Source organism: Cebus imitator, unplaced genomic scaffold (assembly GCF_001604975.1).
Source record: "Cebus imitator isolate Cc_AM_T3 unplaced genomic scaffold, Cebus_imitator-1.0 Scaffold805, whole genome shotgun sequence".
Taxonomy (NCBI): domain Eukaryota; kingdom Metazoa; phylum Chordata; class Mammalia; order Primates; family Cebidae; genus Cebus; species Cebus imitator.
The window spans coordinates 234,956-250,303 of NW_016108120.1; the positions used below are offsets into that span (position 1 = coordinate 234,956).

The following is a 15,348-nucleotide window of genomic DNA, read 5'->3' on the forward strand; positions in this document are numbered from 1 at the left end:
TGGCCCTGCTGACCACCTTCTCTCTCCTCCCTTCTCCCGACACTCGGGTCCCTGCCACGCCTGCAAGCTGCCTGCACCCCACCTAGCTGCCCGCACCCCACCTAGCTGCCCGCACCCCACCTAGCTGCCTGTGTGCCTCCCCACCCCCGGCCCGGCTTCCTCCCTTGGTTTCTGCTCCTCTCGCCACAGAGGCCCCCCAGCCGCCCTCTTGCCCCCTCTGCCCTTCCTCTGCTCTGCCAGCCTCCCAGCACCCACCCCTCCCAGACTGTGTGCACAGCCTCGCGCCTGGCCCATCTCTCTCGGGCAGACAGGAGGGCAGGCCCCAGGCCTGTCTCGGGTACAGCAGGCCTAGAACAGGGCGTGGCCTGCAAATACGGAGGGATACACGGCAGGAAGGGGGAAGAGGAGGAGGGACAGAGGGAGGAAGGAGGGAGGGATGGAAAGAGGAGGGGGTGATGGATGGATGGAGGGAAGGAGGGAGAGAAACATGATGGATGGGTGGGTGGGTACCTGAAAGGAAGGAGGGGAAGATGATGGGTGGATGAAAGCAAGGAGGAATGAACGATGGAGGGAAGGAGGGATGGATGATGCAGGGATGGGTGGAAGAATGACAGGAAGGAGGGATGATGGATGGACGGACAGAGGGAAGGAAGGAGGGGTGAAGGGAGGGAGGGACGACGGACCCATGGGAGGAAAAAAAGAAGAATGGGTCAGGCGCGGTGGCTCACGCCTGTAATCCAAGCACTCTGGAGGCCAGGGTGGGCGGATCACCTGAGGTTGGGGGTTCAAGACCAGCCTGACCAACATGGTGAAACCCCGTCTTTAAAATTAAAAAAAAGAAAAAGAAGAATGGGAAGATGATGGATGGCTGACGGGTGGATGGCTGGATCTACCTCCGCCCATCTGCTTAGGTCCCCAGCTCACCAGAGCCCCTGACCCCGTCCAGCCGGCACAGGAACCACTGCCCACCTCCCTCCTCTCTCACTGCTGGGCACCTAATCCCGCCACGCCTTCGGTTATAGGAGGCAGCCAGTGGGGTGGGGAGGGAGCGCCGGCTCTGCGCTCCCAGCTGGGGCGTTTCCTAGCCAGGCCTCAGTTTCCTGCTCTGCACCTCAGGTGTGATGGGGGCCCTGCCTTCTGGGTGCCGCCGGGAGGATGGACGAGGTGAGCGGGTGGACGGCGGCACTTCCCAGTGCTCGGGGTGAAGGCGAGGAGCTTGGGATGCCCCCCGGTCTGTCTTCCCGCCAAGCAATGACGAATCTCCACTCTTACGCCCAGGATGCTGCCGCCCACGCCTAACCCCCCATCCAGGGACCCCCAAGAGCTCTGGGCCTCAGTGACCCCTGCACTCTGGCTCCCACTCACCTGCCGACAGGGCCCCCAGGGCCAACACCAGGACTGAAGACACACAGGCCTCCATGCTGCTGCAGACACCCAGCACGTATGCCAGCAACCCCCCACCCCGTCCCGATGGCTTCCTGTGGGGGAGGTGACAGTCACAGCTCCACCCACAGCCGCACACCCAAAACCCCTCCACCCATGAACACGTTAGAAAGTGTTTCTCAAACAGAAGGACTCAAGATGAAGCCATGATCACATCTGAGAAAGTACCAAAACTTTCTTATTTTTAGACAGCCAGGCTGGAGGGGTGTGATCACAGCAGCCTCAAACTCCTGGGCTCACGTGATCCTCCTGCCTCAGCCTCCCGAGTACCTGGGACGACAGGCGCTACCACCGTGTGGGTGATATTTTTTTTTCATTTTTTGAGACAGAGTCTGGCTGTGTCACCCAGGCTGGAGTGCAGCGGCTTGATCTCCGCTCACCACAACCTCCGCCTCCCGAGTAGCTGGGGTTATAGGCACGCATCACCACGCCCGGCTAATTTTTGCGTTTTTTTTTAGTAGAAATGGGGTTTCACCATCTTGGCCAGGCTGGTCTCAAACTCGTGACCTCAGGTGATCTGCCTGCCTCGGTCTCCCAAAGTGCTGAGATTACAGGCGTGAGACGTGTGGCGAACTTTAAAATTGCAGAGACAGCGTTCCGCCACATTGCCCAGGCTGATCCTGAGCTTAGCTCAAGCAATTCCCCTGCCTTGGCCCCCCAAAATGTTGGGGTTACAGGAGTGAGTCACTGTACCCAGCCGTTGACAAATTTCTGGTGTTGAATATAAAGTGTTCAAATCACCCCAATTGTATTTGTTTTAGTTTCAGTGAGGTTTTTTGTTTGTTTGTTTTTAAAGATGGGGTTTCACCATGATGGCCGGGCTGGTCTTGAACTCCTGACCTCAGGTGATCCACCCACCTCGGCCTCCCAAAGTGCTGGGATGACAGGCGTTTGAGCCACCGCGCCCGGCTGAGTTTCTTCTTTGCCGCTTTTTTGTTATTCTGATAAAACATGTAGAAAATGTCCTTTATGCCAGTCCAGTGGCTCACGCCTGTAATCCCAGCACTTTGGGAGGCCAGGGCAGGTGGATCACAAGGTCTAGACATCAAGACCAGCCTGGCCAACATGGTGAAACCCGGTCTCTACTAAAAATACAAAAAATTAGCCGGACATGGTGGTAGGTGCCTGCAGTACCAGGTCCTTGGGAGGCTGAGGCAGGAGAATCACTTGAACCTGGGAGGCGGAGGTTGCAGTGAGCCGAGATCGCGCCACTGCACTCCAGCCTGAGGGACAGAGCTCCATGTTCAGTTGTGTGGACGGACCACACTGTTTATCCAGTCACCGGTGGACGGGTATTTGGGCTGTTTTAGCTTTCGGTTTTCATGAATAGTAACAGTACTGGCCGGGGGCGGTGGCTCACACCTGTCATCCCAGCACTCTGGGCGACAGGCAGGATTGCCTGAGCCCAGGAGGTTGAGGCTGCAGTGAGCCGTGATTGTGCCATTGCACTCCACCCTGGCAACACAGCAAGACCCTGTGTGAAAAATAAGTACCTTTTCCAAAATTAAAGGAGCGGTGTCCAGAAGAAATTGATCAGCAAAGGCTGCACTCCCCTGCCGTGCTCTGGGGCCTGGGGGCTCCCACCGGCAGCGTGAAGCCGGGTGGGTTTAAGGAGCATAGCTGTTCAGTGTGGGCCCGAATTTCTACCTCATTCAATCCTCACAACCGGGAGGAACGCCCATCAGTGTCAGTGTGACCAGACTTAGCAACTACAGACAGGGGTGCCCAGTAAAATTTGTATTTCACATAGAAAGCAAGTGAAGTTTTAGGGTATGCTGCAAATATAGTGTGGTAAAGAGTAAAAACTGAGAGGCTGGGCATGGTGGCTCACACCTGTAGCCCCAGCACTTTTGGAGGCTGAGACGGGAGGACTGCTGGAGCCCAGGTTGAGACTCCAGTGAGCTATGATCGTGCCACTGCACTCCAGCCTGGGTGACACAGCGAGACCCTGTATCAAGAAATAAAAGTGTAAAACCAGATGGGGCCACACAGTAAGGTCCGTTTCTATAAAAAACGTGTACATGTGGCCCGGCGCGGTGGTTCACACCTGTAATCCCAGCACTGTGGGAGACCAAGGCAGGTGGATCACCTGAGGTCAAGAGTTCGAAACCAGCCTGATCAACATGGTGAAACCCCATCTCTACTAAAAATACAAAAATGAGCTGAGCGTGGTGGCGCATGCCTGTAATCCCAGCTACTTGGGAGGCTGAGACAGGAGAATCGCATGAACCCAGGAGGTGGAGGTTGCGGTGAGCTGAGATCACACCACTGCACTCCAGCCTGGGCAACAGAGCAAGGCTCTGTCTCAAAAAAAAAAATAAATAAATAAATAAAATGAAAGCAGGCTAGGTGCAGTGGCTCACCTGTAATCCCAGCACTTTGGGAGGCTGAGGGAGGTGGATCACCTGAGGGCAGGAGTTCGAGACCAGCCTAACATGGAGAAACCCCATCTCTACTAAAAATACAAAATTAGCTAGGCGTGGTGGTACATGCCTGTAATCCCAGCTACTCCGGACGCTGAGGCAGAACGGCATGAATCTGGGAGGTGGAGGTTGCAGTGAGCCGAGATCACACCATTGCACTCCAGCCTGGCAGCAAGAGTGAAACTCAGTCTCAAAAAGCAGCTAGGGACCATCCTGAGAATTGGGTGTGGCTGTGCCAATAAAACTTTATTCACAATAGGGGCGGACACCAGGTGTGGTCCGGAGGGCCTCTCATACCTTGGGCTGGCCAGAGAACACCAGGCCGGCGGTGGTCAGATGACACTGCCCTGGGTCCTTCAAGTGGACTAGGTGCAGTGGCGCGGCGCGGCCTGGAGCCAGGAGAGGAGAGGCCGCCCATCTTGCCTGCCCCTGTAATGGCGGAACACGTCGGCACCTGCTGAGCGCCTGCAGGTTAACGCACCTGGGCTCCCGTGCAGGGCTCCGGGCCTCGATGAGCTCACTGCTTAGCAACACTGCAGTGCTCGGTGGACAAGGTAAACTGGACGGACGGCTTACGGGGGAGCAACGGAAGCGGCGGGGCCCATACCATCAAGCCAGACTCCCCTCAAACCCACCTCAGACAAGCCGGGCGGTGGCCTGGGTCTAAGAGAAGCCAGAAATGTGAACCCAGGAAAGGTGATGGGGCATCTGCCGAGGTGCAGCCAGGGTGCAGCTCAGAGGCCACAGGCCACACACCTTGCAGGGCCCGGGGGGGGCCTCACAGGTCCCCCGAGTGCCCTTCTGCACCCCATGCCCACCTGGCAGGGGCACCCAACTTCCAACCAATGCAGCCCCATTTTGTCTGAACTTGGTGGGAAGGCTCATCCTCACAGCTTGCCCACCGTGAATCCAGCCACTACGGGCTTTTCAGCGGCCCAAAAGCAAGGCCAGGAGCTCCTGGACACCTGAACACAGGCAGATTCCTGGGAGGCAGAGCACCCTGGGAGGGCAGGGAAGGGCGCCAAGCTTTACCCCACGATACAAAACGATTCCAGGGACTTCCTGATGCCAGGATGCGAGGTGCCTGCCCTGCGTGCCCAGGGCCACGGCTCTCCCACCCCGAGGGTCTGCCTGGACGGTGATGGAGCCCCCGTAGTGCTCATAGGGGCAATCTGTGGCCCTGAGCTGTCCCCGGAGTGCTGATGGGGGCATTTGTGGCCAAGGCGCCAGGATCAACACCCAGGCGGCTGCGGCCCTTGGAGGAAGCTTTGCTGGACGCCTGCAGAGGCAGCTCCTGTCCCCTCAAAAGCACTTGGTCACAGGGAGGAACTTTCAGTTCACTGCAGGCTGGGGGATGCCGCCCAGGCCCGTCTGACCCAAGTTTGGGAGCTACGGGCGGTGGGACCCGGCTGCCCCCCGGCCTCCTGTGACGGGCCTCCCAGACCCACACCTGGCGCAGCTGGGTCCCAGCAGGCTGGCCGTGTGCAGTCACTAATGGACCTGCAGGCTGCCTCTCCCTCCCCGCAGAGCTTCTGTGGCTTCTCATAAAGTAGTTTTATTTAGATTCCAAACAAACCAAAGCAGAGAGAAGAGTCGGCCACGGAGAATCTGTCCACTCGTGCTGGGATGTGGCTCCAGGCCCTGGGGCTGACACGCTGGGCCGGGACCCTCAGGCCGGCAGCCGCCCACCCACGTTCCCAGCTGCGCTCCCTGTGACTCCTCTGGGCTGCAGCCGGTCTGAAGCCGGGGCGCTTGGGCAGAGGCTGGGACTCTGCTCCCCTCCCGAGAGGACAGGTGGGCCGGCCACTCCCAAGCTGGGCCCCCGTCCACGGAGCCCAGAGTGACGTGGGTGGCGCTGGGGCAGCCCCTCTTCTCTGAAGCACATGAAAACCCAGAACAAACAAGGGAAAGGAGAAAAAGAGCCAAACGAAACCACCAGAGGGGAGGGGAGCAACACAAAACCTCGGTGAGGTAGTCTGTGGTCTCAGGATCCATACGGGCCCGGCCGCGGTTTATTCGGGCGGTGTCAGGACTCCTCGGTGCCCGAGCCGTCCCCGTCGTCCCCGAAGCAGCTGTCGGCGCCCCCCTCCGCCTCGCCGTCCTCGTAGTAGTCGTCGTAGAAGAGGTCCGAGCCCTCGTCAGGCGCCGGCACCTTGGTCTTCACGCAGTACTCGGCCAGCGTGGTGGGCACCTTCACGCCGTCGCGCTCCGCGTCCACCTTGGTCCCCAGGACCTGCTTCCTGGTGGGACAGGATGGGTGAGGGCGCCACGCACGGGCCTGGACCCGGCCCCTGCCCCGGCCCTGCCCCCACCCCCCATGCCCGACTCTCATCCCAACGCCCCTTAACGCGGCGTTCAGCGGCCACGCAGGAACGCGCTCTGCGAGTGAGGGATTCCGGAAGGGAGACAGAGGACGGGGCTGGGGAGGGGCCAGAGGCGCAGGCAGGAGGCTGCCGGGCGCAGTGCGGTCACATCCGCCCATCCTGCTCTGAAGCACACCCCACAGGGACCCATCAGGAGCTGGAGAAAGTCACGACGCTGGGTGACAGGGAGTGCCCATGTAGCCTCACGTTGGGACAAGAGACTTTCTTGAGTGCAGGAGCAAAGGAAGTAGCTGGGGGTGACTGAGGACAGGAGGCAGGACTGTCCTGGAGCCGAGAACCAGCCCAGGTGGGACGGGAAACGCAGAGGCGGCCAGAGCCTTGCCACACCCTCGCTAGGACTCTAAACCAAGGCAGGCCTGGCCACCTGGCCTCTGGCTAGAAAGGAGGATGAGTTAGCACCAACTTTCCAGCGGGCACCATGGACACCAGGACCTATAAGGGCGGGCCTGCCCTGAGCTCCACCTCCATGACGCACATCAAGAATGTCCCTCCAGGGCTCCCGGCAAGGGGCTTCTGGGTGCCCGCACAGCAGGGCCGGGCTGCAGTGACCCCATTTGACGGAACACAGGAACAAGGCTGCAGCCTCAGGCGATGCGCTAGGGACTGCAACCCAGCCCTCAAGCCCCCATCACAGACCAGGATGGCTCTTGGCCTGGCTGCTCCCGGGGTGTGTGGGTTCCACAGTGCCCGCACAGGAGGGCAGCAGGGAGTGGACAGACAGCCCCAAGCCCAGAGCTTCCTGTGGGGAGGCACGAGGCATGGAGGGCCGACGTCTGGCCTCCGGGACGTCCCTGGGCAGACCCAGCAGATGCCGCACTTTGTTTCCCGAGCTCTCCAGCAGGGTGGACACAGAGGCTGAAGTGCGCAACAGGCGCCCTGAGGCCAGCACTGCCTGGGGGGGGGCACACGTGGGAAGATGCAGTGTAGGGGCAGGGTGGGACCTGACCCGCCCGTGGCACACCCCAGCATGAACTGGAAGACTGTCTGGCCGTGCTGTCCAGCAAGACCAACAGCCCTGACCAAGCTGGGCTCACGGCACCTGCCCGGCACAACACAGTGGGACTCTGGCTGCCACAAGGTGCGTGCGCGCGCACGCGCACACACACAAACACACACACGCGCGCGCGCGCACACACACACACACACACACACGATTTAAAAACAGACAGAAAGCAGCGACCACATCAGGCCACATGGGCACACGTGAGTTGGCCTGCAGGGAATTTCGAGGGATAAAAATAGTGTGGCTTTTATTTCTGTGCTGGGATCTGAGGGGGAGGTACATCAGGGAGGTGGCCAGGAAGAACCGGGCCAAGGAACCGGTCACATGGGCCAGGTGACACAGCTGGGCCAGGGCCGCTGAGGGCATCTGCACGGAGGGACTGCCAGGCCGGCTCCCCCCTGACCTCCAGAGGCCGGTGGGTGCTGGCAGAGCACCTCCCAGGATGCCACACTGTGGCTGCTCAGAGCAGAGACCGCCCAGCACCGTGACGGTGCCCTGGGACAACTCCACAACACCAGGAGCCAGCAAGTGCAGAAGGGAGGGCAGACGGAAGGCACCGGAAGCTCGTGGGGCCCGGGCCAGGGACACACATGGAATATGGGTGCAACATTTTAAAGGTTGTTCTTTTTTTTTTTTTTTTTTGAGACAAGAGTCTCACTGTGTCGCCAGGCTGGAGTGCAGTAGCGCGATCTTGGCTCAATGCAACCTCCACCTCCTGGGTTCAAGCGATTCTCCTGCCTCAGCCTCCCGAGTAGCTGGGATTACAGGCACGCACCACCACGCCCAGCTAATTTTTGTATTTTTAGTAGAAACGAGGTTTTCACCATGTTGGCCAAGATGGGCTCGACCTCTTGACCTCGTGATCCGCCCGCCTAGCCTTAAAGGTTGTTTTTAAAATTCTGCTTGGCCCGGTGTGGTGGCTCACGCCTGTAATCCCAGCACTCTGGGAGGCCCAGATGGGCAGATCACGAGGTCAGAAGTTCAAAACCAGCCTGGCCAAGATGGCAAACCCCATCTCTACTAAAAATACAAAAGTTAGCCCAGTGCAGTGCAGGTACCTGTGGTCCCAGCTACTCAGCTGAGGCAGGAAAATCTTTTGAGCCTGGAGTGGAGGAGGCTGCCGTGAGCCAAGAATGCACCACTGCACTCCAGCCTGGCGATAGCATGAGACTTCATCTCAAAACAAACAAACCCAAAAATACAAAAAGTTAGTTGGACATGGTGGCGGGCACCAGCAGTCCCAGCTGCTCGGGAGGCTGAGGCAAGGGAATTGCTTGAATCTGGGAGGCGGCGGTTGCAGTGAGCCGAGATCACCCCACTGCACTCCAGCCTGGGCAACAGAGCAAGACTTCGTTTTGAAAAACAAACAAACAAACAAAAAACATTGAGGCTTCCAAGAGGGAATCCATGTGATCTCACTCAGAGAAGAGGAAACGGCTAGGAAACGTCTCTACGTAAGAGGAAGAGCAGGAACCGTGAGGCTGTGAGCCCGTAAAGAAAACCTCGTCTGTGTATGCAGACACGCACATATTCACACATTCACATCAACACAACACACCCATGAGAAAGGGCTGTGGGGCTCAGCTCTGGGGCACGAGGGGGACGGGACAGGGAGAGCTACCAGCCGGCACGCACCGCCACGCAGGGGAGGCAGACCGCAGGCACGGAAGGCACCGGGAGGCGGCCGCACACCTGCGGCCAGAGCTTGCCGGGCCGAGCGCCTGCAGGGGCACTCCCCACACGAGTGGCACCAGCACTACTGACCAACAGTCACCAGGGCGCACACAGCATGACCCCTTTTCTTCGCTAAAGCACAGGCATAAATAAACCGTCAAGCCTGAAAGAATCTACGGAAACATCGACCACTAAGCTGGGCGTGGTGGCTCACGCCTGTAATCCCAGCACTTTGGGAGGCTGAGGCAGACAGATCATCTGAACTCGGGAGTTCGAGACCAGCCTGGCCAACATGGTGAAATCCCAACTCTACTCAGAACTACAAAAAGTAGCCGGGCACGGTGGTGGGCATCTGTAAACCCAGCTACTGAGGAGGATCAGGCAGGAGAACAGCTTGAACCTGGGAAATGGAGGCCGCACTGAGCCCAGATTGTGCCAGGGCACTCCAGCCTGGGTGACAGAGCGAGACCCCATCTCAGGGAAAAAAAAAAAAAAAAAGGGCCAGGCTCAATAAGGGCCAGGCTCAATGGCTCACGCCTGTAATCCTACCACCATGGAGACCAAGGTGGGCAGATCCTGAGGTCAGGAGATCGAAACCACCCTAGCTAACAGGGTGAAACCCTAACTCTACTAAAAATACGAAGAAATCAACCAGGCGTGGCCTGTAGTCCCAGTTTATAGTCCCAGCTACTTGGGAGGCTGAGGCAGGAGAGCTGTTTGAACCTGGGAGGTGAACACTGTGGGGAGCTGAGATCACACCACTGCACTCCAGCCTGGGCCTCGAGGTGAGACTCCGCCTCTCAAAAAAAAAAAAAAAGAGGAAAAGGGGCAAGAGGCTGGGCCCGGCCTCCACCTGTGACCGCTGCCTGTAAAGCAGCATCAGGAAGCCCCTCCGTCCTCACCGGGACAGTAGGGCTGGGCGCTGCGCGATCACGGCTGCAGGCCTGACCTGCGTCTCTCCTCCCGTCCTGCCCGCCCTCACCGGATGATGTCCGTGTACTCCCGATCCTTCCCCTTGCTCTCTTTCCACTTCCTGTACATCACGGAGGCGTCCACGTTGGCAGGTGAGAAGGTGTTGGGCTCGTTGAGGAGGGAGATGACACTCAGGAGGATGGTCCTGTGGGGAGAGCGGCTGGAGCGGACCTGCCCAGGGAACCCCAGCCTTCCCGCCCAGCAGGCGACCTTCACCTGCCCTCATGGCCTCTGCTTGTGTCTCGGGCCCCCAGAACAGTAGGGGCTAGAACTGCACCAGCCTCCTGCCTCCCATGCCAGGACCAGGGAGGGCAGCACGGCAGACCCCCTCCGTCAGACCCGGGGCTGCCCTCACGCCCGTACATCCGGCCTGGGCTGTACTGCAGGACACACGGGCAACAAGGCCCCAATGCCTGTACCTGGGCATGAGTCCCGGGGGGCACGCGTGGCACGAGGCGACCAATCCAGAGATGGCTGGGGAAGGAGGAGACCCCAGGACTGGGGCAGGCGGGACACCCCTAGGTCGTTCCAGACCGTGGGGCTGGCCTGGGGTGGTGGGAGTCCGCACAGACACCACCGTGCTGCAAGCCCCGGGAAGCCGCCCACCGTGCAGGTGTAGGGAGGCCCAGGATGCCAGCTGGCAGGTCCTGAACCAAGCCTTGGCACCACCGACTGGGAGGGAGCCCGGCCTACCGGATGTTCTGGGTGGACACGGGACAGGGTAGGGAGGGAGCCTGGCCTACCTGGTGGACATGGGGGGCGGGGCGGCCTACCTGACATTCTGGGTGGGGTTCCACCTCTCCGAAGGCAGCTCCCCACTCTGGGGGTCGTCCACCGGCGGGTGGAGGATGGAGATGCACACATCCCCCGTCTGCACAAGGAGAGGACAGGTCAGAGGTCAGAGGTCAGCACTGGCTCCCAGTGCCCCAGGTCCCAGACGATGAGGACGTGAGCCCCGCGGGGGCTACACTCACCTCGTAGATATTAGGGTGCCACATCTTGGTCAGGAACCGAAAGGCCGGTGGAGAGTACGGGTAGTCGATGGGGAACTTGAGGCGTGCCTGCACGGGCAGAAAGCCTGTGGCTCAGCTCAGCTAGCCCTGGCCCAGCTAACAGGGAGCCCGAGGCCATCCCGCTCCCAGTGCTGGTGCTCCGGGGATAAGGCCCAGGCTGTGGGCCTGAGGCATGGTTTGTGTGAGGGACATCCCATCCGGGCCAAGGCAGGACTCTCAGTCCCCAGCAGGCTGCCTCAAGCCTTCTGAGTCACCGGAGCTGATCCCAGCTCCTACACAGTCCAGGTGGCCAGGGCCTGACCCTGCACAGCTGCTGGGGAACGTGGGCACGGGCAGCCCAGGTCAGGCGCATGGGACCCGGGCCGGGACACCCACCAGCAGTCAGAACGGACTGGCAGGGGCTCCAGGCTACTCTCGGATGGAGCTGAGGCCCAAGACCAGGACTATACCTCCAGGGCCTTGGCATCCAGGGTGTGGGGAGGGTGAGCACAGATGACTGCTCACTCAGCAAACACTCCAGACACCTGCCGTGGCCCAGGCTGTGGTGGGGGATGAGTCAGCACGGCCACCTGCCTTCAGGTGTCTGGTGCTGGGGTGTCAGGTAGGCTGACCCGCAGGTCACAGAAGCCTGGCAGGACTTGTTCCCCATCGGCGTTTCCCGTGACGGCCGCCCAGCCTGCTGGCAAGGGTGGCCACAGAAGGAGGATCTCAGCCACGTGCTGGGTGACAGAGCTGTCTGGCCTGTGGCCTGGGGCGTGATGTCATCCACGGCCCTCCGGCGCCCCAGCAGGTCAACAAGGAAGCCTCTCTGTTGGCTTGCTGCGCCCCCACGCCAGGCACAGGCGTGTCTGGGTCAGGGGTCCTGGGGGCACTCAGCACTCCAAGGCGCTCAGGGCAGCACTCCCCAAAAGCCAGTCATTGGAAAGGCCCTTCCTGGACAGGGAGGGCACTCAGGGGTCCTTGGGGGATGTTCTCTGTTTGACAGGGAACTCACTGGGGCCCCGTGCTGAGGCCACAGAGCGAGGCTGGAATTTCGGCCTCAGAAACGCCCAGTCATTCCCCAAGACTTCAAGTCCCCCAAGCCTGGTTGCTGGGCTTGAGGCCTCAACAGCAGCACGGAGAAGCTGCCTCACCTGTACCAAACCCCACCAAGTCCCAATGAGCCTCTTGCTTTAAGCACCTCTAAAAATGCCTTTTACCTGGAGGAAATCCAAGCTCAGAGAAGGAAAGCACCCCGCCAAGGGCACACAGCAAGCTAGCTGTGGAGGGGTCTCTCCAGCAGTGCCTGCCCCAGGGCTGACTCCGGCTCCCGAAGGCAGTGGCTGGCAGTGGTGGCCTTGGCACTCCACAGCTCCTGGATTTCCACAGCCCCCACTCCTGCCCCGGCACAGCGGGAAGGGAGGGTCCTGGTAGGGGCAGCACCCCCGTGTCTCAACGCTGGCTTCTGAGGACTGACCCTGCGGCAGATGTCCGGAGGCCCCCTCCCCAGGAAATCCGGAAAACTGGATTATCCCCTAATACTGCCCAGGAGGCTCTGCCCACAATCCCTGGCAACCTGTCTAGTGGGCAGCAGCCAGAAACCCGCATCCCTTCCTTCCAGAACAGCAGCCGCCTCACAGGCCTGGCCTGGAGGTGGGACTGCCCCTCCTCACAGCCAGCTGCTCCCAGAAGCAGACAAAAGGGGCTGGGGGAGGGGGGCTGCAAAAACCATTTGGCAACCTGCAGGCCCAAAACCCTGTGTGGGGACGCAGGATTGCAGAGGCAGAACCCAGGACGTCCCACCCTTTGCCGTTAGCCAGAACCTCAGCTCAGGAATCGCCCCCAGCGGACCAGGCTGCTGCCCTCACAGCCGTGGAGTGGGCGCTGCTCAGACTTAATCGGCCCAGAGCACAGACACTCACCCCGTGGGAGGCACCAGCCCCTCGGCCCCATGCCCACAGCTGGCCGGGCTGAGGCTTCTGCTGCCCACCCGGCCTCCAGCCAGGGCAGAGCGGGCAGGACCGTGTCCAGGCTCTTGGCAGGCGGGGGCGGCGGGAGGGGGGCATCCCGGGCAGGGCGCTCATTCCCCACCTCTGACACAGGGCCCCTCGCTTTGTCCCTCTGACCCCAAGAACAAAGTCCTTTGACTCCTTCTAAAGTCAAAGGTCACGTCTGGACGGTGAGATCAAGAAAACCGCCCTGGCTGTGGCCTGAATCCTTTTCACACGGGACAGAAACAGCCTCCCAGCTCCCAACGACAAAAACATCGGGAAACTGCTGGGACTCAAACCGCCAGAGGGCAGAAGGAACGGCCCCCAACCCGGGGTCTGGGTCCCCAGAAGCCACCTGTTCCGTGGAACCCGAGAAAGGCCCCGGCCAGCGGGGATCAGCGGGGATGAGCGGGGATGAGCGGGGCGCGCAGCTTCTGGGGTCGGAGCCCGGGCCGCGCGGAGCTGCAGGGAGCGGGAGGGAGGCCGCCCCTGCCCCGGCCTCCCCGAGCGCAGGTTACATAAAGCCGGGACGGAGCCCAGGGCGCATGGCCGGCCGCGGTCCGCGAGGGTGGCCGCCTTCCAGGCAGGTCCCGGCTGCCAGAGCCCGAGCGAGAGGCCGCGCCAGCCGCCCCCAGGCTGGCCGCGCTCCCCGGCTCACGGGCCGAGCTCCCCACAACGGCAGCTGCGGGGTCGGGGGCGGGGGGGCGGCAGGAAGGCCGGGGCGGCCCTGGCGACGCTGCCCGTTTCCCGCAGGGCCGGACGGGGGGCTGCCGGGGTCGAACCCCCGAGGCGGCGGCAGGAACAGCCTCACGCCCAGCGATCCGGGGGCCCCGGGCCCCCTCCTGGGGGCCAAGACACTAACAGGCGGCCGGACGGCGCCTTCCAGGGGGCTGGGGCCCCGGGGGCTGCAGGAGGGGCCCAAGGACCCCGAGACTGTCCGCGGAGGGAGGGCGGGGGGCCCCAAACCAGCCCGGGCCAGGAGGCTGCGGGGCAGGGAGCGGGTCCCCGGCGCCCCGAGGGGCTCGCGGGCTCGGGGACCGGGGCGGGGTCGCCGCGCTCACCTTGAAGTAGCCGCCCTCGTAGTAGGTGTTGGGGGGCCCGAAGATGGCCACCTCCCAGTTGTACAGGTCGCCCTCGTCCACCAGCGTCACGCGGAAGCCCTCGACCGGCTCCTCCTGCAGCCCCTTCAGCTCCAGCAGCAGCGCCTTCTGCGAGCTGGGAACCAGCGGCCGGGCCATGGCGGCGGCGGAGGGGCCCGGGGTCGGCGCCGCGCGGGGCCGCGGGACCACCGCGAGCTCGCGAGACGGGCCGGGCCGCGCGCCGGCCGGGGGGGAGCCGCCGCCTGCCTCCTCCTCTGCGCCGCCGCCGCCGCCGCCGCCGCCCGGGGACCCCGAGCGCTCCACCAGCTCTGCCGCCGCCGACCGCCCGGCGCTCGCCTCAGCCCGGCCCGCGCACTCCGCCCCCCGCTGCGCCTGCGCGCCCCGCCGGGCCCCGACTGCGCCTGCGCGCCGCGGCCAGGCCCGACCTGCGCCTGCGCGCCCGCCCGCGGGGCACGCCGGGAAGTGAAGTCCCCGCCCCGGCCCCGCCTACCGCCCCCGCCGCCGGGAGGGAGGGGCCGAGCGCGCAGCCCTGGGCGCTTCCGACCCCGAGGCCGCCGCCGTCGCCGCAGCTCCGCCAGCACCGCCGACGCTGTGCGCAGGGAGGCGGCCAAGGCTGTGCTGCGCCGCCACCGGCCCGGCCCCCGGGCTTTGGGGTCGTTTTGTGACGTCCCGGCGCGGGGCGGGGCCGCGGGCGGTGAACGGGGCGCGGGGCGGGGGTCTTGATCCGGGCCGGAAGGTCCGTCCCGGCTTCCGGTCCCCAGTCTGTACTCGGGATGGGCGCGAGGTCTGTCCTCGGAACGCCGGGCGCGCGGAGGGGAGGGCGGGCGGCAGGGCTCCGAGGGGCGGACTTCCCCCCGGAGGTGACCACGTGGTGTGAGCCGTTGCAGGCGCTGGAGTCATCAGAGGTTGGCGAGGGGTCCCTGTTCCCCAGAAAAACGGGGAAACAGGCGGGCCCACCCCAGCCAGCATCGGCTCAGCGCCTGACCCGGGAGAGACCCCAGCCCCACGGATCCCCCACCCCAAGCTGAGCCCCAGCCTGGCTGTTTCCTCCTCCCAGGCTGACACTTGTCCCAGCCGAGTCCTTTTTTTTTTTTTTTTGGAGAACGGTCTCGTTCTGTCACCCAGGCTAGAGTGCGATGGGACAGCCCCACTGCAACCTCCGCCTCCTGGGTTCAAGCAATTCTTCTGTCTCATCCGCCCGAGTAGCTAGGATTGCAGGCGCTCGGCCAGCACACCTGGCTAATTTTTGTATTTTTAGTAGAGAAAGGGTTTCACCATGTTGGCCAGGCTGGTCTCGAACTCCTGACCTCAAGTGTGTTAGGTTTTGAAAGGAAGGTGAAGGTGGAGTTTTTTTTTTTTTTTTTTT

At 62.2% G+C, this 15,348-nt stretch overlaps 2 protein-coding genes across 2 annotated transcripts in view; both read right to left on the minus strand.

Annotated features, from left to right (window-relative positions):
- GZMM (granzyme M) overlaps positions 1 to 1,508 on the minus strand; it is an 8,773-nt gene extending 7,265 nt beyond the window's left edge. Inside the window, exon 1 of the mRNA XM_017520139.2 lies at positions 1,366 to 1,508. Within this exon, the coding sequence (XP_017375628.1) occupies positions 1,366 to 1,420 (55 nt within the window). The 5' untranslated portion in view covers positions 1,421 to 1,508. The remainder of the gene's footprint in view (positions 1 to 1,365) is intronic.
- Positions 1,509 to 5,405: 3,897 nt separating this feature from the next.
- Positions 5,406 to 14,330, minus strand: CDC34 (cell division cycle 34, ubiqiutin conjugating enzyme). The gene is made up of 5 exons (XM_017520140.2): positions 13,944 to 14,330; positions 10,874 to 10,960; positions 10,673 to 10,770; positions 9,910 to 10,044; positions 5,406 to 6,106 (listed from the first exon to the last, which is right to left on the minus strand). Exons 1-5 carry the CDS (start codon positions 14,118 to 14,120, stop codon positions 5,893 to 5,895), a joined length of 711 nt encoding a protein of 236 aa, XP_017375629.1. The 5' UTR covers positions 14,121 to 14,330; the 3' UTR covers positions 5,406 to 5,892.
- Positions 14,331 to 15,348: the final 1,018 nt, after the last annotated feature.

Excerpts from the sequence above, each read along its gene's own strand:
- CDC34 (XM_017520140.2), bottom strand. The coding sequence starts at position 14,120 with ATGGCCCGGCCGCTGGTTCCCAGCTCGCAGAAGGCGCTGCTGCTGGAG. Across the intron at positions 10,961-13,943 it reads ACGAGGGCGGCTACTTCAAG|GCACGCCTCAAGTTCCCCAT; the intron begins GTGAGCGCGGCG and ends CTGCCCGTGCAG. Across the intron at positions 6,107-9,909 it reads GAGTACACGGACATCATCCG|GAAGCAGGTCCTGGGGACCA; the intron begins GTGAGGGCGGGC and ends CTGTCCCACCAG.